Source organism: Fusarium solani (assembly GCF_023522795.1).
Source record: "Fusarium solani strain SB1 chromosome Unknown bctg00000000, whole genome shotgun sequence".
NCBI classification, from domain to species: domain Eukaryota; kingdom Fungi; phylum Ascomycota; class Sordariomycetes; order Hypocreales; family Nectriaceae; genus Fusarium; species Fusarium solani.
In genome coordinates, this window is record NW_027072157.1 from 58914 (window position 1) to 82809 (window position 23896).

Genomic DNA, 23896 nt, shown 5'->3' on the forward strand with positions numbered 1-23896 from the left:
TGGCTTCAGTGGCTGGTTTGCACCCCACCCCGAAGATCTGGTCAAACCCCTGTCCAGACCACCAACCGATGTATACCATGACGAGCGCACCCAGCGGCCTGATGACTCTTATAACACAGTATGTATTGGAATGGTGTTTCCTGCGTAGTTGCCGAGACAAATGCTATTTGCCACGTCTTTCTTCCCTTATCTTTTCCTCGGCTGTCGATCATGTATTAAACCCAGGCCCCGTAGCACCTACGTATCTTAATCAATGTTTCCCCCAGGATTCTTGCTGACACATAAGTTGAACAATCCTGGCAATTATGAAGCCTTTTTCATTGCAAGGATATGTTCTCATCTTCGCGCTCGGCGCGGGCCTGCTATACCCCTAAATGATCCAATTAGCTTTGCAAGCACAAGGGCATTATAGACAAACCTTATCAACGATATTTAGTGTTGCCACTTGACTGCCCACGACCGCCGCCCGGAGAGCCGGCGGTGCAGCTAGCGGCGTGGGTGTCGCTGGGGCGCAAGACGAACACAAGTTTGGCAGCCGTGGATATCCGCGAGGACTTGAACAGGTTCCGTCAGGCGTGCCCTTAACCATGGACACTGCGCTGGAGGAGGAGGAGATGGCGCAGGTGTCATTACACTGTCATCCTGGCCCCTGGGCCACTTACCTGTGCCCAATCCAGCTTAATCATCAAGCCAGCACAACCCCGACTCTACCCCTTCGCTCCTCACCCTCGTCAGCTTTAACTCTTGGCTGCTCACCCTTCATCACCACCATCTGTCGAGTGTGGCGTCGTCTGGGTTTTTATCGATTGGGAAACCATTGTGCTTAGCTCGACAACTTTCGCTTCCCTCCGTCGACATTGTTCGGGTTGGCAACTGCAAATGATCTGATTAAGATGCCGTCTTTCAGCCTGGTAGTCGACATCTGGGGGATACACGATTACAACGCCAATATGTATGCCGTATTGTCGACGTCGTTCGATAATTGCACTACCTGTCCATACTAGAACTGGTCGTGACTTCTCCCCGCTGTATAATATGTACATCAGTTGAGATTCCGGGATAGCAAATCCTGGAGGGCGGGCAACGTAATGGCCACACTCCCTGCGACCGGGCCTGCTTGTGGTGTTCTACCATACCTCCTCGTTCATATCACTTCCCTGATCCTCGCATCCGGTCAGAGTTCTTTTGTCTCGCCCCTCGCCCCGCTCTTAGCCTGTTCTGGACCCTTTAACTACTGACACTCCACTCTCGTGTCTTCTTATGCCTCCTGCGATCTACAAACCTTCCACCCATCGCCCTGCCCTCCCACTTCAGGGTCCCTTTGCGATGTAACGGTGCCTGGCATTCAGTGCCATATCTACCCACCATCCCCTCTGCTTGTCATGCTGTCATATTAATCCAACAGCTACTGCGACTCGCCCAACTTATTACAGCTCTACTACCTCATACCATCCTCGCTTATATCGATTCTTCGTTGCTCATACAACTCCAGCACAATGAACATGAAGGGTCAACAACGACACTAGATGATCGAGGAGGGTCGAGTTTGGATCCGCCGGGCATGTTGTGATGCCAACAACAGCTCCAATGGGTGAAAGAGCCACTATACTTAGTTCTTGTTACATTACCCCGTAGTGTTCTAGTTGTGAAAGTTACGAATTGAATCTTGTCTTTAAAACGGAACGTAACTCAACAATCTGCTCAAACCCAGCTATACTCTGTCCCTTTTATTCCCTCTATATCTCAAACCATCCATGTACGGTACATCAATACCATAACTAACACCTGCGGCAACCTCTGCAATGAGAAGAGTTTCTAGTGATCCGTAGGGGGCGGGATAATGGCTGGCTTCAGTAAACACAGATTTGACATATCCGAAGATGCACAATAAAAGCTGTAGTTGCGGTCTAAGTGATTAGCGCAGTATAGATGTGCGCGGCAACGAAGTATGGAAGTAAAGGGATCAACCCACCTTTCGAGTTTTCATTGATGTTAGTAGGATGTGGAATGTGATGTACTAACCTACGAAACAGGCTACTTGGGGGTCTCAAACTCAGGTATGAAGGGCAGGGGATGGTCGATTTTGAGAACCCCCAAGTAGTCCCATTGTAAATGCAGATATCCATAGACGAGGCCAGTTGTAACGCTCAAGCTAGAGTTGAAAGTCTATTTTGACTTTCGAGCGCATCAAAATCGCGACATCGGGGAGAGAAATCAGAACACCCCATCACACCCTCATTATTTCTACGAACAACAACGCCCTCTCTCAATCAACCGTGAAATAAAAATCGTCAAAAAGTGGCTGAGCCATACCCCGAGCAGAGCACAATGGCTTCTCAATCGATGACAGCCCAGACGACGCCACACTCGCTATGAACCCTTCCGTGGCCATCGCGAGTCACGCGTCTGGCCGAGGCTCCAGGACGGGGGGTGCTCCGGATACCTTTACCTTCAAAATGGTGGGGACAGTCCAGGACTTCACAGGAGCTAAGAAATGTTAGGATTCTTGGCGGGAACACAACGTGGGAAACACGCCACCTTGTAGGCATAATGGGCTCATCGTCGTCATGGGCGAGTACATGCCAAATTATTTGCAAGCGTGAGCTTATGCTCAGTTCATGGACGTACGGGCCAGACCACCGAAAAATCAAATATAGTAGTTATTACTAGTCCCAACCTCTTGATGGATAGTCTATTTGATGACCTCTTATACCCGCGTTAAAAAATCTCTTTTGGAAGTCTTTGGAATCCAGTTAGCCAGGCAAGTTCTCGCTTCTGCGATCAATTATTTCGTGAGGAACCCTTTGAAGTCCGAATTTCAGCATGTGAGCATGACTCTACTCAGAGCAATAGACAGATCATACCAATGGCCAAGCTAGCATATATTAATCTGTTGGTTTCACAGAATCATGGAGCCAAAATGGCTCCCGCTCACCCCGCTCCCGCAGCCACATATATCCCCAACCGCTCAAGCTGCCTGTCTAATGGAATCAGCAAAATCGGGAATAAATCATGATCGTCCGGACTTTAAACCCGTCGTTCCTCTATCACAAGAGAAGAAGCGGCTGCCGGCATCCATATCGCCCGAAGCTTTCTCACCTCGTCATTCGCCTATAGCAGAGCCTTTCAAGCAATGCCCGACCGTCGCCTTCTAAGTCATTCTCACCGTCCCCTTCAACCTCTCGTCGTCACACACCCAGTTACCTGCCCAAGGGGACAGCGCCCAGCGTGATCGAGGACTGGTACGACACAGATGTAAACGACAGGTTCGTGGCGCTTCACAAATGTCTTTCTCCGCTCTCCTTAGGATCCCTTCGGCAGGGGAGAGAAGAAATGCCCAGCGAGGCGGACGAGCAAGACCAAGCATTCCTGGAGATGGCATTACTCAGATCAATGCCCCAGCGCAATCCTAGCAAGACCATGATCCTCAAAAGGGCAATGGACTATATTTTTAAGTTAGAGCGGCAGAATGAAATACTTTTCCAGCAAAACATCGAGCTGCAGAATCGTCTGGCGCACTCCGTCTCAGCTTCAACATCCGCAGCCCTGCCTGTGGGAAAGGAGTGATGGAGAAACGAAGAGAAAAGAGGGGAGGACCTGGGATTGTCCCATACTAACTGTGACATAGACTTCTGATTCAGGTGCGTCAGGGTTCGACAGCTGTACGACGGCCTGAATTTCCGAAGGCATAAACCTAGGTCGAAGGTATATTGGGACGTTATCCTAACAGTAGGCGGTACGTTGGTGTTGATTTCAAGGAGATACAACTAAAATGATCGTGGATAGCTGAGGAGTGTAGGTACATGATGAAATATATCGGGGAGGTCTACGGATATACACTTTTTTTTTTCTTGGCTCTTGGATCACCCTGTTCCTTCACTCACGGGTGTTCATACCCATTCTAAGGTGCAGCTCACCAGGCGACGGGTCTTTTCACCTGCCCCGACGTTGATGACTCCCAAAAGTGCTCAGCGCCTGGTGTCGTGCCAGATCCAGGCACAGTATTGGTCTTCAAATCAAGAGGCACATCTCCTAGCAACAGCGGGCCGAAGGCAACAAGCTTTTCTTCCGCTAGCTGACAAACTTCGCGGTCGGTGCACGTATTCTGATTGAGCTGATAAGGTTATCGTGCCCGGGCCGGACTTTATGTGGATAGAGGGGCCCAATAGGTGTCAGACACGCGTGTTCGTATAATGATGGGGATAGATATTTAGAAGATAGAGGGGGAGTGAGAATGATTGATTTAGGATAATTATGATATCTATGACTGATTTATAGATGTATTAGCTCCTTATTCTTTGTTCTCCCTCCTTGTCTCTATATCTAAAAAGTATAATTAGTAATTTTAATTAATTAAATAATTTATAGTATTTTTATTATAATATATTATAAAGAGATAAAAAAAATATAATACGTATTTATTTATAATACTTACTTATTATATATATTAATAGTATATTAATATTAAATATTAAAATATAAATAATATATTAAAGACTTAATTTTAAGTTATTTTAAAAGATTTAAAAAATAAAATATATTTTAAATTAAATAATTATTTTATAATATATTAAATAATTAAAAATAAATTAATTAAATAATATTAATAAAAATTAAGAGATTTTTAAAATATTTATTTTTTAAAATATTTATTATATATATATATTACTTAAAATTAAATTTTATTTAATTTTTTATACTTTATTACTTAAATTAATATATAATATTTCTTAAATAAAATAAATAATAAGCTTAATATAAAAATTAATAATTTAAAAAATAATATTATAATAATAATTTTTAATATAAATAAAATTAATTATAAAATAATATATTTTATTAAATTAAAAAAATATCTAATTTTTAAAAATATTTAATAACCTTTAAAAAACTTTATTAATATATAATATTTTTTAAAAGATTTTTATTATAAATATTAAATATATATTTATTAAAATATATTATATTTTAATTAATTAAATAAATATATATAATAAATAAAAAAAATTAATTAAATAAAAATAATAAAAAATTTTTAATATATATTTATCTTTAATTAATTAATTTTAATTATTTAATATATTATAATATATTTTTAAAATGAAAATATTTATTATTTTTTAAATTTTTTAAAATAATTTAAAATTTAGCTTTTAATATATTATAAATATATATAAACTTAATTAAATATTATTATATTATTAATAATATAATATTTTATTTTAATATAATATTATTTAAAAATTATATTAATTATTTAATTTAAAAAAAAAAGATATTATTTATTTTATATTTAAATTTTTAAATATTTCTTTTTAAATTATATATAAAAAAAATTATAAATTAATTATTTATTAATTATATTATATTATTAATTAATATATATTAAGCTTATAATTATATTAAATAATATTTAAATTTTAAAATATTTTTCTTATAAATATAATAATTAAAAAATTAAATATATAAATTAAATAATTTAATTATTTATTATTAAAATAAATTAATATTATTTTATTAATTAATATTTAAAAAATAAGTTTTTAAATAATTAAATAATTATAATAATTTAAAAATAATTAAATTAATATATAATTAAATAATTAAATAAGTATTATTATATTTTAATTTTAAATAATTATAAATATTATTATTTTATTAAATTTAAAAAATATTATAAAAAATAATTATATAATTTTATATATTATTTTTATTTATTTTATTTATTTTAATTTCTTAATATTAAGTATATTAACTTATTAAAAAAGACTTATAATTAAAAAATATAATCTTTAATTAAATATTTTATTACTTGTATTTTAAAAACTAAGTTTTTTTTAATTTTTTATATTATATATAAATTTAGTATAATAAAAACTAATATTAAAAGAGCTTTTAAAAAGTATTAAGCTTATTTTTTTATTTTAAAAATTATAATCTTAAAGCGTAATATATAGCTATAAATTTTAATATTTATTAAAAAAAGGCTAAATTATTAATCTTATAAGCTTTAAAAACCTTAAAGATAATAATTAATATTAAATCTTAATTTAAATACTTTAAAAAATATATTAAAAAATATTTAAATACCTTTTTAAGATTAATTTTAAAGGCTTTATAATTTTTTAAAAAATAAAAAAGGCTTTTATATAAAAAAGTATTATATTAATTATTAAATATAAATATATTTAAGAAATAAATAAAATATTAAATAAATATTAAAAAATAAAAAAGATTAAATTATAAAAAAAATAAATTAAAATAATAATAAAAAAAATAATTAAGTAAATAAAATATAAATATATATATAATAATTAAATTATTAAATAATAATAATTAAGGAAAATTAATTATATTAATTATTTAGTATTATTATATATATAATAAGCTTAGTTATAATATAAAGATTTATTAAATAATAATTAAAATATTTAAAGAAAAATATAATATATAATTTTAATTAATTAAATAATTTATAATATTTTTATTATAATTTTTATCTATAAAAAGAAAAAAAAAGTAATTTATTTATTTAATTAACTTACTTACTTATTATATATATTAATAACTTTAAAAAAATATATCTTTCTTATAATAAAAGACTTCTTATAAAGATCTCTTAATTTATTTAAAGTATAAAGGCTATATTTAAAGGCCTTATTACTTTATATCTTTAAGAAATATTTTTATTAATAAATATAAGCTAACTTAGCTATAATTACCTCTTAAGTAGCCTTTGCCTTAGTTTTTTTATTTTTTAAATACTTATATTCTTAAATATTTTTTATTAGTATTAAATATTAATTAGAAATATAAAATAAAGCTAGCTAAGGAAAAAGAAATATATAAAAAAGAAGATATATTAATAATATTATATATAACCTTTATCTTTATATATTTTAATAATAATTTAAATAATTAGAGATTACTTTATAAGAAAGCCCTTAATAAAAATAATAAGTATAAGATATAAATTTAAAACTAAAAGCCTTAATATAAGCTAAGAGATTACTTACCTTAAAAAGTTTATATAAAAAAATATTTTTTTAAACTTAACTTAATATTATATTAATATAAGAAATTATTATTAGTTAAAGTTACTTATTAATAGGCTTAGTTATAAGAAATAGCCTTAAGGATAATATTAATAAAATGGAAACCTTATATTATAGCTATAATAAGATATAAGTAAGAAAGCCTAATAAAATAATTATTTTAATAAAACTAAAGGGAAATTCCTTAGTCTTATATTCTAAGACTAATAAAACTAAAGTTTAATCCTTATAATCTTACCCTAGACTTACCCTTTAGAGATTTAGTCTTAAAGAGGATTTCTTATATATAAAATATACTTATTATACTTTTATATATATTAGTTACCTTACTTATTAATATAAATTAATTATATTTAATACTTTTAAGTATATTATTAAATATAATTTATATTTTATTTAAGATATTATTAATATCCCTTTTATTAAAATAAATTAATATAACTAGTTTATCCCCCTAGGACTTATATATTTAGAATTAAGAGTAAAGCTATATTTAATATATATAATAACTACTTTTAATAAGTTATAATAAAGATTAAGCCTTATAAGCTTTTATAGTCTTACTAAGAGTAAGGTAAAATAGTTATATTAGTTTTATTAAATATTTTTATTTTTCTTAATAAAGAAATAAGCGATTATAATTAGATATATATAATAAATAAAATAAATAAATAAAAGCTAAGGAGATATTAGTTATAAAAAGGATAAGTATATAAATATAATAAATAATAATAAATATTATTATTTAGTTTTAAAATAAGAAAGGTATTATTTTTAATAAAGGTTAAAAAATAGAAATATAATATATGTTATATTTTAGGTTTTCTAATTTTATTTATACTTTATAAGAAATATAATATATTTCTAAAGGGGGAAATATAAGGCGAGAATGCTAGATAGTGATTATTTAGAAAGGGGAAATATAATGCGTTTCTAGCGTGCATTCTTAAGTAAGGCCTTTAGCTTACTTAGGTTGTCAGCTTTAGTAATCAACTCCATATCTGCGCCGCCAGCGCTGCATTTGCCCATATTCTCTCATAGTACTAATAGCACTATACTATACTATATAAATATATAACCATAACTCTTTTTTTTTTCATTTAAAAAAAAACTTTAACCTTTAACTATTGAAATTGTTACTTTTGCTCTTACAAGGACTAAGCGGGCGTCGCTCATAGCCCCTGTCAACAGCTGCTGTATGTCCAACCTTCCCACCTGCAACTGACTCATGCACGCATCTTAACAACTAAAAGTGACATACAATGGACAAGTTCGACTGTGTTGTCGTTGGTGCTGGTGAGTAACGTCAATGTCGATCCTCATGCCGCTGGCCTAGGTAGTATCCTTCACGTCTAGGTAGCTGGATAGGGCGAATTCAGTGGTTCCTACGGAGTACAGTATGGGATGGATGTTAATTTGGACCTTTTGGTTAGGATGGTACGGCTTGGCCGCCGCAAAGCAGTATCATTGCACTTGCCCAGATGACTCTCTGGTGGTCTTCGAATCAGAAGCTACGCTCGGTGGCACATGGGCAGACCATCGCCTGTACCCAGGTCTCAAGAGCAATAACCTCCTGGGAGGCTACGAATACCCCGACTTCCCCATGGACAGCGCCACGTTCAACATCCAGCCGGGCGAGCACATCCCCGGCGGGGTCATCAACGCCTATCTCAAGGCCTACGCAGCGAAGTTTGGGATCATCGACTTGATCCGCGTCAAGACAAAGGTGCTTGTGGCTGAGCATCAGGACACGGCCGAGGGTGGATGGGTGTTGACGGTCGCCGGCTCTAAGGAGGAGACCAAAGTCTACACCCGCCGGCTCATTATCGCGACCGGCCTGACTTCCGAGGCTTTCCTCCCGCATTTCGATGGCCAAGAGGTGTTCGGCGGAAAAATATTCCACGGCAAGTACTTTTTGCAGAACAAGGACACGATACAAGCGGGCAAGTCCGTGACAGTGTTTGGCGGGACAAAGTTTGCTTGGGATGCAGTCTATGCGTATGTCACGGCTGGTGTCAAGGTTAACTGGGTAATCCGGTGTACGTTTATGTCCTGGCGTTGTGCTTCATTACTCGTCGAAACTGACACGAGAAACCAGCATCTGGACATGGTCCCTGTTGGATGTCACCGTCGTATGTGACGCCGCTTAAGAAATGGATCGAGAAGCTGGCGAGTAGGTGCTACTCAGTCTTCCCTCCCCGCTCCAGCTTCTGACAGGATTGAGCAGACATTCGGTTCCTCACTTGGTTCAGCCCTTGTATATGGGGCGAGGTTGACGGCTACAGAGGTATTCGCAGCTTCTTACACAGCACTGCCGTGGGCCGAGCAATTGTCAACGGCTTCTGGAGCGTCCTCGGTGGCGATGTCATAGCCGTCAACAAGTACGACTCGCACCCGAACACGGCCAAGTTGAAGCCTTGGATTGAGGCTATGTTCATGGGCCCCAGCTACAGCATCCTCAACTATGATACCGACTTCTTCGAGCTCGTCAAGGGTGACCTGGTCAACGTCCACATTGGCGAGATTGACCACCTCAGCCCAGGAAAAGTCCACCTCTCAGACGGCACCGAGTTTGAATCAGACGCTCTTCTTGCCCACACCGGCTGGAAACATGTACCGCCTATGAAGTTTCTCCCCGAAGGAATCGAGAAGGAGCTTGGTCTGCCACATGCACCAGTACCAGTGGAGGGAGCGCCAGAAGAGGACCTGGCGAATCAGCAGCCGCTCATGAAGAAGGCCGACGACGAGATTATGCAGCGCTTCCCACGCCTCAAGCAACAGCCTATCTGGAACAAGAACTACGTTCCCCTGACCGACCAGAAAGGCATTAGCAGTAGCGACGACGTGACGCCATGCAAGCCTCTCACTCCGTATATGCTCTATCATTTTCTAGTGCCGCCGTCTGAGCGCCTCCTTCAGACTCGCGACATCGCTTTCATCGGCATAGTCAGCAACTTCAGCAACATGATCACCGCCCACCTCCAGGGCCTCTGGATCAGCGCCTACTTCTCGGGTCGACTCTCGCAAAGGATCCTGCTGCCGCCGTCGGTGATGAGGTATCGATGTCGAAACTGCGATACGAGACGGTGCTACACAACCGCTTCGGCAAATGGCGTTATCCTATCGACGGCCACAGGAACCCTAGTTTCATCTTTGACGCAGTTCCATATCTTGACCTGCTGCAGCGTGACCTTGGACTGGACCCTCACCGCAAAGGCGGCTTCTGGTCCGAGATTTGGGATCCGTATCTCCCTCCGGATTACCGGGGAATCAATGAAGAATGGAAGGCCAAGTACGGCAGTGACAAGCCGATCAAATAAGGTGCACTCCCCCTTGCCTTAATTTCCCCCACTTAGAAAGACATTAATAAACTTAGGTGACCTCTGATTGTTATATTTGGTCTTACTTGTGAATATTTGTATAATAATCAATATTCGGAGCACCGAGAACCTTAGGAAGCTATAATATTAGGTAGCTATATTAAGCAAGTATTATTATAATTTAATAAATGTAATTTTAAGCCTTAATAATTGCTTATTAGATTATAATATATTAGGTAGTTAAGAACTAATTAGATAAATAGAGAGGATATAAGTTAAGGGATTTTTAGTTTACTTACTTAACTAGTTTACTTACTTATTAAATATATTATTTAATAGTATAATATTTATAAGAAACTTAAGTATAATTTAAAGATATATTAAGTAATATATAAGTTATTTAAAGAAAAATATAATAAGTAATTTTAATTAATTAAATAATTTATAATATTTTTATTATAAAATTTATAAAAAAAATTTAGATTTTTAGTTTATTTATTTACCTAGCTTATTTACTTATTAAGTATATTATATTATATTATATAAGATTATATTAATAAGTTAGGCTTATCCTCTAACTTATATATATTACTTATGTTAACCTTCTTATAATTATTTCTTCCTTCCCTTTTTTAGCTATGACATGGCCTTCCCAATTGGGAATAGTCTGCCCGACGAGCTAGAGATCATACGGCTGGCCACGAAGGCACGTGGCTACCCTCAGAGCTATTATACAGGCTCTGGCTAGGCTTTGAACTAGCGGCCTCCTTGCAAGCAAGGCGACCTTAACTATAGTATAGGAACCACTGCACTACGGAGCTACTAATATATGTATAACTATTATTAACTTATCTTATTTAAAAAGAAAAAACAGCTATAAATAGCGCCTTCTTTAGGCACTAAGTATGCAAATAGTCGCAAAAACCTATAGTGCCTATGCATAAGGTCCTGCTAGAGTTAAACCTAAAGCTGAAACTGTCGTCAAGTAACCACTAGGCCAAAAAGCATGGCGCGCCACTTTAGTTAGTGGTACTTCCCTTATTGCCTACTATGCTGCCAATTCAACTGAAACTAAGGGTAACTTAGAACTAGCCCTGGGGCTGAAGCTTATACAGTGGTTATTGTATAGTATAGTAATAAGCTTCCGTGGCGATGGATGAAGCCGGAACCAAATTCAGCCCCAGAACAGGCCTTGGCTACAGGGGGTTGCTGACACATCCAGCCGAGGAACAGATGAAGGTCCCCACCTTCATCCTCGACTGACTTGACGTATAACCACTCAGGAAAGAAATAATAAGGAGGGCAGGAGCACAGATGGAAGTGATTAAATATAATCAATGTATGTTAATGAATAATACTTAAGAACTTGACCAAAGGATGAAATCAAGAAGGGAAGAGCCAAGTGATTCTAACTGCAAGGTTGCACTGCAGTCTAGAGGATGTCTAAGTTAGGAGTATACAGGCGTCATCACAACAACCTAAAGTCTCCCAAAGGTAGCATATGCAATGCTAGTCGATGACCGAGCACCTAGCTCATAAAACATGTGCGTCGTGCCATTCTCTGTAACAAAGTAAGGAGCAGCAACACGCTCACTGGCCTCAAAGAGCACGACAGCCTCGGTTCCCACATCCCGCAGGGTTTCATCAATGGTTCGGGCATAGATCTTGCCAGGCTCCCTGTGATAGACGACGTATCGCTGGCCGTCCCAGTCCCAGAGGTTGCCACCAGAGACGTTAGCGCCGGGCTCGCTGACAACATAGTCATCAGCGACCGTCCAGTCTTCTCCGTTGAAGGACTCGGCGAGCCTGATCTTTCGGATGTTGTTGGGCTCGTTGACCATGTAGAACATCGCCCAGGTATATTCAGAGTCGGGGTCGGGGTGGCGGAAGACGCGAGCGTAACTCGACTCAGTAGTGGTAACAGGCGCGTCAGAGTTACTAACCGCAATACCGCCGTAATCAAAGTTGATGCCATCTTCTGATGTAGCCCAGCGGGTGACGCTGTTGTCGCCATGAAAGTACATGTACATCTTTTGCTCTTCCTCGTTCCAGACTGCGTCGGCGCTGGAGACATGCCCAGGCCGCGGGTTACCCAGCGCAGGCCAGTCCCTAGAGATGACTGGGTTGCTCTGGTACTCGATCCATGGCCCGTTGAGATTATCGGAGTATACGAATGAGATACCGCCGGGGTTGTCGTGCGGCGCGTAGTATAAGTACCATTTTGCGAGAGCGGCCTCTCCGAAGTAGAGGCTGGCATCGAAGACGCTGGGGAAGATGAACTCGTTGTTGGGATTGTACTTGAGATTTGCCTTGTTGAACGCCGGTCCTTCATTCTCGAACCTTGGCAAGACACCCGGCGAGGATGTGGGCTCAGCAGTTGTCGTGGAACCGGTAGTGGAGACGGTAAGGAAAGTATCCTTCAGGTCGGAGTAGGAGCTAGTCGTCGAGACGGTAACGGATGTCTCAAACACATCAGGATAGACATCCGATGTGGAGGAGGAGGAGGCGGCCTCGGCCGCAGTCTGGCTGGGTGCGGTCCAAGTAGTCGATCGAGAGGTGAGTCTGCAGGTGCTGGCCTGAACCCCGGCGAGGATTGCCAAGACCGCCACCAGGCTCATGGTGTTGGGGATCATTGTGCATAAACGGGTGGAATGCCGTGAGGTTTACTGAGTGACTGGACAAAAGGCCAAAGCCTTGAGAACGAGACCAACGAAAGCTGGGAAAAGGAGAGTAAACGCGCTGCCCCTTCCAAAACCGTTGGCAAGGCTCCGTGTTTATATACTGAGTAGATCCATCTTTCTCCTGGTTTGCTTCTAACTATACCGTTGTGTGTTTCCGTTTGTTGTTGAGGAGCCCGCTGGATTGAGTTTTGATAGCCTCTGGCTGCCGAGTTAACTTCGAGTGTTGATTGTTGGCATGCATTGCTAAGCGGCCGGTGCTACCCACACGCAAAACTTGCTACCTCGAAAAAAGCAGTACGTCCATGCGCTCCCAAGTTGCTTGTCTTCGGCGGTGCCTGTCAAAGCGGGTGTCGAAGCCGTGCTAGTGCAGACCAAGCATATCAGATTGGCTGAGTATGAGCCTATCTCGCGATTGAGATTGGAAGGCAATGTATGTCCCTGGCAAACGTCATTATGTTATTGGCACCGCGTTGATCTGTATGTAGGTGATGAGAAGAGGAAGTTGATGACGAGAGTTATACGGTATTGTTGAGTCTGAGCGGATATTAGTTCAGGGGAAATTATGGGGCGGGGAAGATCTTTCCTATCTTTTGTAGGAGTATCAAGGCGGGTTTACGTACGAGCTGAAATGTAACCGAGCTCGGGGGTCAAATCTAGGTTTTAGTGCCTGGCTAGTACGCATTAAGGCTTAGGCTATCTGTGCGTAGTTGAGATAAGGTTTGGATGTTTGAGCGCGGCGCCTTCTGGCAACGCTATGAAACTTGTCTCACCTAGGGCAAAAGCGCCATTTCTAAAAATAAGGGCTGTATATTCTCCCTCTAATTACGCCTCTGGCGTGAAAGTTTGTAACATTTGCCTTATTACAAAGCGGATATGATTGGGCATAATTTTACTTGGGAAAGAGGAGACAAAAGTTCTCGATCCTTCAATTCTTAGACGTGACGCGTAACGGCTTTAACGCACAATGGAATAAAAGCCCACTTTGCCAAGGCATTGTTGGGGCTACTTGGTGCCAGGGAAAGAAAACGAGAAAGGGTTTGGCCACGAGAGTCTCGGGCACTTTTCTCCTCTGCGAGGGTTTGGCCAGACTGTATGTACGCCGAGTGCTCTAATTTCCACATTCACAGATGCAAATCTCCTCTATCAGCCAGTGAGAGGGACTGATCATCGATTATGTAGTATCGCGCGGGAAACGAAGATCAGTTATCCTAGATCAGGCTCGAAACTAGCCACGGACAGCGCTTGGGTAAATCCCGGTGACGTCTTCTTTCAACCATCTATCCCCTTCTCCCCTCACGAATGGCGCAATACGACGATGTCTTTACCTGAAATGCTTCACATTGGCACCAGCATCCACGAAGCAGAAACGCCGCTTCCCGGTAGAGTTGCTATCGATTGGTCCCTCAGCGGTGAGAGTGTGGATTGCATTCGGACGGGTGCCACGCTGAGCGTTGAGCGGCGTCAACGTCTTCAGGGGCTTCTGCTCTATGATTGTGCGTGTCTCACACTCAAACAAGCAGCCCTCCTCTCCCACGTAGAAGCGCTTGGGGCTCGAAGGAAAATGCAAGAATGACGGACTTTGCGGTTTAAATTGTTAACATCGGATTACCGCACCCTGTCCTGAAAGTGATAGCCACTGAGTTTCGCCAGAATCATGCAACCCAACCCCACCAAGCTCCCAACCGGTCTGTCAGCGCTTTTCTGGTTCGTACTACTACCGTTGCTTGCGTCGGCGCCTAACCTGCTGCAGGCCGAACATCAGGCGACGGGAAGCGTGTTCAATTGCCGTTTTTTGTGCCAACATGATCAATTAACAATACCCACAGCTTACCTCATACCCATCCCGCACCACGTAGAATACGTAGTTAGCTTGCCAAAAGAATGCTTCTCCCTCTTGCGATTCTCGTTCAGTCCCCAGTCGTAAGTCCATCTTCCTCCACCGCTTGCCGCCGAGCTCTAGCTCACAATACGCCTCTTCCCCGCTTAACGTGCTTACTTGTTGCGGAGAATCTAATACTCCTCGGGCATACCATGGACTTAATAACAATCCATTTACTAGCCACTATCGATACTCTTCTAAGGTGTCCCTAGGGCTCTCTTTAATAAAAAGACAGAAAGCAAGGACAGAACCCCGCAGCCAAGGTGTGTCATCAAGCCTAAAAGCCATCTTGCCATACACCTCTTGTGAAGATAAGGAGGTCTCGGGGATTTGACGAGATCCGGGCCGTGGTTTGAGCAACACGTAACTCGATACGAGATGAGTTAATACGTTTTTCTTCTAAATCACATCTATAGCGCCTGAGACTACACTTCATATTTTGTGCCAGCGACCATGGTAGAACCAAGCAGCTACAATATCATTTAATCAGACCAAAATCACCTCTACTTGCCACCGAAGCTGCCCATCTCCCCACACTCGAGCCACATCACATGCGCCATGTTTGCTGTAGACTTTGGGTTGATAAGTTTCCGGCCTTGCCAGCATTGCCGTTCCAGGATATTCAGGCCACGGATGCCCTTGAGGCCGCAAATAAGCCTTGCTTCGGTAGTGCTTGTGTGCAAGACGTGATTGTGACAACATAGTTGCCATGTGTCTGGAGATCTGTCTTGCAAATGTTACGTCCATCTCGACCCGAAAAGATGCTAGTAAACTGACCTCAGCTGGGCATAAAGGCGGCTCTCTCCTCTAGTGTCCTCTCTACCAAATTCTTCCCCCATTTCCACAAGTCTCGAAGTTTCATCAGCTCTTCTTGCAACTCTCAAAACCATGCCCGGTAACGAAGCATTGAGGGTGAACCCTTTCGTGGTCAATGACCGCACTGTGGACATTCACAACACCACCCATGGTTCTGATTGGTATTATGCTGTGATGTCCGTGATGGGTGTCACTATGCTTGTAATCCTCGGCACTAGCTTCCTCAAGCCCGCTAGTAGTCGGATCTTTCACTACATTCTTGCAGCAGTCGCCTTTGTTGCCATGATCGAGCACTACAGCATGGCGTCCAACTTGGGCTGGGTGCCCATCGAAGTCGAATGGCAACGCTCTAGCCACCTGGTGGCTGGGGTGAATCGGCAGATTTGGTGGGTAAGGTTCTGCGGATCCGGCCACTCATCTCCCTGGCCATCCTTCTCACGACCGCAGCCCCTTGTGTGCAGATCCTCTGGACGTGTTTTCTGAGCTCTGCCATGGCTGTTATGGCGGTGGTGGGTGCTGTGGTCCGCTCCGATTACAAGTGGGGTAAGCAAGTGCTACGTCCATCCATGCGATACTGGAAAGGAAGAGCTTACCGTCCAGTTCATAGGCTATTACGGATTCTGGATCTGGGCTTGGCTCATTATCGGGTATCACCTTGTCTGGGTTCCTCGCCGATTCGCCCAGGTTCTCGGCGAAGATGTCAAGCTTGTGCACGGCGTCACAGCCCTATGGGTCTGGTTTTCTCTGGATGATGTACCCAGTATGTTGGGGCATAAGCGAGGGCGGCAATGCAATATCGCCAGACTCCGAGTTCATCTTCTACGGCATACTCGACTGCTGCCTAACCCCCATCACAAGCGCCTTCTTCTTAACCTACCAGTGGAAGATTGACCCTGCGCGTTTGGGGCTCTACATGCGCACTTACGACGATCCAATTCCTTCCAGCAGAAGAGCACCCGCTAAGGAAAAGACTGGGGCGACGAACGGCAACGACGTCGCTGCGACTAGAGCTGCTAGGGATGTTGAGCCGGAGTACGTCCCTCCAGCCCCGGCTAATGTTTGAAAAAGCACTGCAGAGTTTAGTTTCAGCAGTTCCTGCGGGATCAGAGAGAAGGGGTAGGGAAATTGACTGGAAACATGATGTCCCTCTCAGGTTGTGATCGATGGGTCCCTCCCAAGGAGCCATCGCACATCATCGGCACTCCATAGGAGCAATTTGATTCTACCGACTTCTCTGGGTGTAAATGTGAGCTTGTTGAACCTGAACTGAGTGAGCAAGGAAGTCTACACATCAGATGTGGACGATGGCTTCAAAGTGACTCGGGTGATAATCTGCCGTCCGTGAAGTCATGAGGGTTACCATCCACCTATGACTTAAGCCCCTGGGATGAATCTGCAAGAGGGATACAAGCATAAGGAAACCCCGACTCGGAACCGTTGTGGCTACTGAGACACGGCGCCCTCTGACAATTCTGGCTCTGGCAGGCCGATCTGTGAGGCGACCCGAAGGCTCAGAGGAGGCCCAAGTGCGTTTCTATTCTGACGTAATAAAGTTTTTTAAAGCTGACAGCAGCAGATGAATGTCGGATCTGTCATGCGAAGTGGCCGAGCCGCCCAGGCAGGCACCGGAATATATGACAGAAAGGGCGGGTATGGCGGATGCGACGGAGGCCGTCAACACCACGACCATTAGTGAAGGAGGTATGGGACTGACTCTGAATGGCTTTGGCATGCACCGCATTCGCACCGGGAGTGAAAGTCAGGTTCCTTCCCAGCCCCGTATTCCCATTCTATCCAGGTTGGGGGGGGGCACTGCATGTATCATACATCCAACAAACAACAAATCATTCATATCAAAACGCGTAGTTAGAGTTTGAAAGCCAACTCGTCTCATCCAGCTATGATTCTGAGTTAAAGAGCATGAAAGTCGGGATCTCGTTAAAAACTTTCCAAAGATTCATTCATTCAGAATATTGCCACTTTCCTCTTGAAGTATCTCCACTAGGCAAGACCACTTGCGTCAATACAGGGCGAGAATGCCGGAACATTAAAAGGCGCTTGATAAACACTTTGATGAGGACCTTTGTCACTGTACACTGTTCGGGATATGGATTCATTGCACATTTCCTTTCCCTTGGGTGGCGTCTGGGGCCTCTGCAAGTTGACATGGGGGTACTGGGGGTCTCCAATCCGACCTCGACTTCAAAAACGACCTTGGCGGGGTAGCATCGAGACATAACCCAGCGATATAGCCGTCATCCTCGATTGTCAGACAGACACTATTTTCCTCCTCTCATTCGGCCGACTTGTCTCTTAGATCGCATTCTCGGCAGCATGATCCATTGCCCACCATTCCATTCAATGGACAGACCCGCGAATGGCGCACCTAGCGAGTCTCTTTTCCTACCTTAGATTAGATGCAGACCACTTGTTCTCGGCTCCTATCTCGTAAATTCGGGTACTGTTTCGCCACCGGCTTGCAGTGACATACAGATTGTCAACCGGTCGGAACGGCTGGTTATTCCGCCAACGACAGAGAAAAAAAGTGTCGCATCCACTGCTCCGTCGCACACCCGAGTAGACTTCACATCCCCTATTACCAGAACATGCAAAATGGGTGACCTGGTAGATGCGCCGGGGGGGGAGATGGTACCTTCAAGCGGGAACGGATAGCAAAGGCCTACGAGACTGCAGGTCAATGAAGTCCAGGGTAAGCCAATTGGCCCGTTGGCGCTTTTGGATCCATCCCATCGCTCACCACGACCGCCTTCGCAGTGCGACGGGGAAAGGCCTGAATGCGGCTGGTGTAGACGCTACGGGTGCAACTGTGCCTATGGCGCCGACCGGTGGCGCTGTAGGTCCACTCGCCGTCCCGACATGGGCTACAACTTTGCCCAGGGACTGGGTGAGCTCCGCGGGGCCGTTGATCAATATGAGCCCAGCCGTATCAAGACTCGCGTTGATCACGCTTTAGCCAAGACCGACCCGCGCATCGTCGCTCAGACGCAGCCCAGTCATATTCAGAGATACCTTGGTGAGGTCAGCGACCTGCGCTTCTTCAGCCTAGTGGAGCGTGTCCTGCAGACCCAAGATAGACCTGCCGACGTCGACCTGGAGTTTGACAGCTATGAGCAGGACTGCAATATGATGGACAGCGACGTCGTGGGTGGCAAAGCTGTGGACCCACCTAGTCTCGACGCAGCCCAGCCCTTCATCGATGTCTACTTCTCGACGATACATTTCCCCTACCCCTTTGTTCCACAGTCCGTCTTTAGGAAGACCTACCGCAAGGTTCAAGATTCCCGCAATGAGAAGAGACGTCTCGGTAGCACTCGGCTCGCGCTAATATGTCAGCAAATGCCGCCCGCTTTGATCCTTTGATTCTTTGGCTCATTTACCTGAACAGATGTCATTGGCGCCATTGGCGCCTACTATACATCCTTCACTGGGAAGGATTCCGGCATAGGCAAACTTCATGAGGTCTACTTCCTGCATGCTCTTTCTTTGACCGCTCCAGCCGGTACAGATCGATCCATCGACCAAGTCTCGCTGCTCTTGGTCCAGTGCTTCTATTTATTGGCGGTCTGCATAACAGACAGGTGGGATCCTGCGAGAGATTCAACGCTATCTTCTGACTTGGATGCAGATGCTGGACGACGCTGGGCCAGGCTGTTCGCACAGCCCAGACAGCCTCAAGGGCAAGGGCCTCCTCAAGGCCGAGAATCGACTACGAGTGTAGTATCCCATCTACGTCTTGGCTCGCTTGCTTTCTCTCCAGCTAGGGTGGCCTCCAGCGATCCACGACTATGATGGTCATGTTCTATTGCCGTCCCGGACTGGCGACTCTGACATCGACTGGGACGGCACTCATCTTGCCACGGCGGAGGAGGATTCGTCGTCCACCATTGATTACTTTCTTGCGGTTATTGCCTTTTCCGGGACTGTTGGCCACGCCCTACGCGATCTGTACGGTCCGAAGAGACGCTCGTCACGCACTTCGTCAAGCGTCAAGGCACCCAAGTGTAGCAGGGCCGTGTCCTCAACATCGACATACCACTGCGACGGCAAAATCGACGGCGCAGCAGGGTATCCTTTAATGACAGCATCGATGACCGCCGAGGAGCCGCGGTAGCCCATGTTCTCTGGCGATACAGTGGTACCGAAGTTCACGTTGGGCACAACTGTGTTGAAGGAGAAGGCCGGCTTATGATCGCGCACCCATTCAAAGGCTTCCTGCTCACCACGCGCTTTGGCGGCTCCGTAGAGGACAATTCCGTGCCAGCGGGGGTTCCCCTTCGCCGTTCCACGGCCTGGCTGTTTGTCCAATGGCTGCGGTGTTCCAGGTCGCTGGGGTAACCTTGTACGGCTTGCCAGTTTCTGGAAGGATGCACGCAGCCAGGGACGACGTGATGACCACGCTCTTGACACTCGATTCCGCCCCAGCCGCTTCGAGAAGTCGCAGGTTGGATCTGATGGTGTTGTTGATGATTGCCTGGTTTTGCGGGCTCATATCCATGTTCATAGCGATGTGGGTGACGCCGTCCACGCCTTTGATAGCCATGTCGAAGGCACCAGGGGACTCAATGTCAGGTACCTCCACAAGTTCGAAGCTTGGTCCGAAATGGGTCGTCATCCAGGCATTGTCCCGACTCGGGGAGGTAGTGACAATAAATACTGATACAGGGCTCTTTTGGGTCTTGTAATTGGAATGAGTACAATTTAAATCCCTTAACGAGGAACAATTGGAGGGCAAGTCTGGTGCCAGCAGCCGCGGTAATTCCAGCTCCAATAGCGTATATTAAAGTTGTTGTGGTAGGCGACGGAGCGGACGGTACCGCGGACGCGGTAGCCGCGTTGGAGGAAAACTTGGATGGTGACGCTGGCGATGTAGCCGTTGGCGCCGGAAACGAGAATTAGACCTCCTGGTGGAACTGGAGACATTGTAGGAGTTGTAGTGTTGTAAATGTGCAAGATATTTCGATGCCGTTGGGGAGATGGAAGCTCGATGATGGGACAATAGGTCGCTTTATATAGACAAGACCAGAAAGTGTTTCGCGTAGGTAAACACGATTTCGTCAGTGCGGGCCGGTCCTTTCTTCCTCGAAAGACTACTTTCTATACCAACATCTGCTCTTTCGCTCAAGTCTGACGTGTCGGTTGGCCGCGACCCGACATTGCCGTTGTTTCACTCACTTACCTCATTCAGCAACTCGTTTAACTCGTTTATCTAATTCGGTCTCCGCCGAGGCCAAACTCGGTCTTGGGGCAAGTCAAGGCTAAGTTGGCATTTGGTACGACGCTCACAGACAGCCAACTTAGAAGGGACCCATCGACACCCACCTTGCGTAGCGTTCACCGTTCGCATTCCCAATCCCGGAATGCGAGACTCAGGCCCACCATCATAGTCCAATCCAACACGTGGGTTTACACGAGGTCACCCATGCCCCAGTCGCTTAGACCACCTATGCTCTACCTTTACTCCACTTTTAAGGGTTTAGCTAACCTATACTCTACTAAAATCATAGCCTATTATTAGCTTAGAAAAATAAAATATAAATTAGCTTAACTACTTTAAAATTTATACTTATAGCTTATAGCTTCTTTTTTCTTTTATTTTTTAATATTAAAAACCTCCCTCCCCCCTTCCCTTTATAATTAATATATAAACTTATATTTAGCTTTTTTTTATTTAATTTAATTAATCTTAGAAATATCTTATAATTTATATATTAATTAACCTTTAATTTTTGTTTTTTTTATTAATATTTTATATATTAACTCTTATTTATTTATATATAAATTATTATAATACCTTATCTTAAAGCTTTAACTCTTAATAATTACCTCTCTTATTAAGAATATATATAAGGTATTAATAATAAATATTAGCCTAATAATACTTAGTTTAATTATAATATAAATTAAGTTTATTTATAATTTATATATAAATATTAATCTTATATTTTAAGAGGTTAATAAAATTATTATCCCTTAAGGTAAAGTCTTTTATTATATATTTAAGTTAATTAATAAAAAAGGGTTTTATAAAAATATAAGTTATATTTTATTTATATATAAATAATATATTAACTTATCTTTAAAATTAAGTTATATTCTCTTAAAACTTAAAGGTTTATATTAAAAGAGCTTATAAGTTAGCTATTAAGAAAACTTAAAAAAATAATAATAATACTATAAATCTTATTATAATTAAAGGTAAGTTTATTTATTATTTATATATAAACTCTAATATTATATTAGCCTTTTATAATAATTATCTTATTACTTTAAAAGGTAAAGTTAATCTTAATACTTTTATTTTTATTACTTTTAATAAGCTTATTTATATAAATATATTATATTTATATATTAATTATATATTAATTAACCTTTTAGGTTTCTAAGTCTAAAGAGCCTAAGGATATTACTTATACTATAAAGGAGCTTAATATTTTTATTTATTCTTATAATAGGCCTAGTTAAAATAAGAGAGATATAAATAAAATTTATATATAAATTATATATAAATTATTTAAGTATATTAAGTTCTTAGATATAATTTTTTTTTATTAAGATATTAAGAGGTTTTTTATTTTATAATAATAATTTATATATAAATTATAAATAAATATTATTTTAATATTAATCCCTTATTTATGATAATTATAACTTTAATTTTATATACTTAATCTTTACCTCCTTAAGTTATAATTCTAATTATAGTTATTTTATACTTAATATTAATATAAGCTATAATAATCTTAAAAAGTTATTTTTTTAAGGAAATAATTAATAAATAATTTATATATAAATAATTTATTTTACCTTAAAACCCTTAATAATATAATTAATATTACTTATATAAGATTAAGAGGTAATAAAAATAATATTATTAAAAAAAATTAAAAAAAGGTTTATAATATTTATAAGTAGCTAAGTTATTATAATTAAAATAAATATCCCCTTTATAACTCTTATAATAAGCCTTATAACCTTAATTTATTAATTTATTATTTATATATAAATAGGCTTTCTTCTTTTATTATTAATTATTATATTAAAAATAGCCTTATATTAAATTATTAATATAGCCTAAGCTTATATTATAATATATTATTATAATATATTATATTACTTAATTAATATTAAATTATTAATTACTAATTTAATAAATATTTATATATAATTTATATATTAATAATACTTATATAAAGATTACTTTTAATAATATTATATACCTCTTATTAGCTTAATAAAATACCTTATAAAATTACTTAATATAATTAATATAAAGGTAATATTAATTATATTAACTTAGTATTATAAATAAATAAGCCCTATTAAGATTAATAATAATAATAAGTTATTTTTTATACTTAACTTAATAAATAATTTATAAATAAGCTATAAAATAAGAAATAATTTATATATAATTTATAAATAAATATATGTATCTTTAATATTATATAAATTTAATAATATATATTTTATAAGCTAATATCTTTTAAGGATATTATATAATATTATATAAAGTCTCTCTTATATTATTAATTATTAACCTTATTATAAGTTATATCTAAGAAGTTAATTTATAAATAATTAATATATAAATATACTTATTAATACCTCGCTAAAAATATATTAAATAAAGCTATATATATCTTAAGACTTAAACCTCTTAAGGGAGATATTATAAATTAATCTTATTAAAGAGGTATTAGCGAAGTCTTAAGATAAAATAAATAATTATATTTATATATAATTAATATATAAATACTTATTATATATATAGCTCTAATCTTAATTAATTATTATATCTTAAATCCCTTTATTATAAATATATTATTATTTTATATTAATAAAAAGCTTTTTATAAAAATATTTAAAAATTATTAAAAATATAAATATATAAGTTATATCTAATTAAGAATTTATAATAACTTATAAAATAAAAATATCTAAGAGAATTAATTAATATATAATTTATAAATAAATAATATAAATATTTATTTAGCTTTAGTTATTATATTAATCTTAAATAACCTTATAATTAATTTTATTTATAATATACTTAAAATTTATATTTAATTAAAAAAACTTAAAATTTAATTCTTAAAAGACTTTAATTTATTTTTTATAAAATAT

The 23896-nt window shown here is 39.6% G+C and overlaps 5 protein-coding genes across 5 annotated transcripts; 3 read left to right on the plus strand and 2 right to left on the minus strand.

Moving 5' to 3' along the window:
• Positions 1 to 8317: 8317 nt before the first annotated feature.
• MRS44_000010 (uncharacterized protein) lies at positions 8318 to 10375 on the plus strand (the record flags this gene model as incomplete). Its single annotated transcript, XM_065623521.1, has 5 exons — positions 8318 to 8351; positions 8489 to 9094; positions 9154 to 9228; positions 9283 to 9925; positions 10003 to 10375. 5 exons carry the CDS (start codon positions 8318 to 8320, stop codon positions 10373 to 10375), a joined length of 1731 nt encoding a protein of 576 aa, XP_065479599.1.
• Positions 10376 to 11853: 1478 nt separating this feature from the next.
• Positions 11854 to 13008, minus strand: MRS44_000011 (uncharacterized protein; the record flags this gene model as incomplete). Its single annotated transcript, XM_065623556.1, has 1 exon — positions 11854 to 13008. The coding sequence occupies one exon, from the start codon at positions 13006 to 13008 to the stop codon at positions 11854 to 11856; it is 1155 nt and encodes a 384-aa protein (XP_065479600.1).
• Positions 13009 to 15823: 2815 nt separating this feature from the next.
• MRS44_000012 (uncharacterized protein) lies at positions 15824 to 16814 on the plus strand (the record flags this gene model as incomplete). The annotated part of the gene is made up of 4 exons (XM_065623595.1): positions 15824 to 16141; positions 16213 to 16294; positions 16359 to 16511; positions 16555 to 16814. 4 exons carry the CDS (start codon positions 15824 to 15826, stop codon positions 16812 to 16814), a joined length of 813 nt encoding a protein of 270 aa, XP_065479601.1.
• Positions 16815 to 18628: 1814 nt separating this feature from the next.
• Positions 18629 to 19490, plus strand: MRS44_000013 (uncharacterized protein; the record flags this gene model as incomplete). The annotated part of the gene is made up of 3 exons (XM_046282207.1): positions 18629 to 19100; positions 19158 to 19333; positions 19398 to 19490. The coding sequence occupies 3 exons, from the start codon at positions 18629 to 18631 to the stop codon at positions 19488 to 19490; spliced, it is 741 nt and encodes a 246-aa protein (XP_046129869.1).
• Positions 19491 to 19571: 81 nt separating this feature from the next.
• Positions 19572 to 20692, minus strand: MRS44_000014 (uncharacterized protein; the record flags this gene model as incomplete). Its single annotated transcript, XM_065623682.1, has 4 exons — positions 19572 to 19706; positions 19748 to 20108; positions 20158 to 20447; positions 20582 to 20692. The coding sequence occupies 4 exons, from the start codon at positions 20690 to 20692 to the stop codon at positions 19572 to 19574; spliced, it is 897 nt and encodes a 298-aa protein (XP_065479602.1).
• Between the last annotated feature and the right edge of the window lie 3204 nt (positions 20693 to 23896).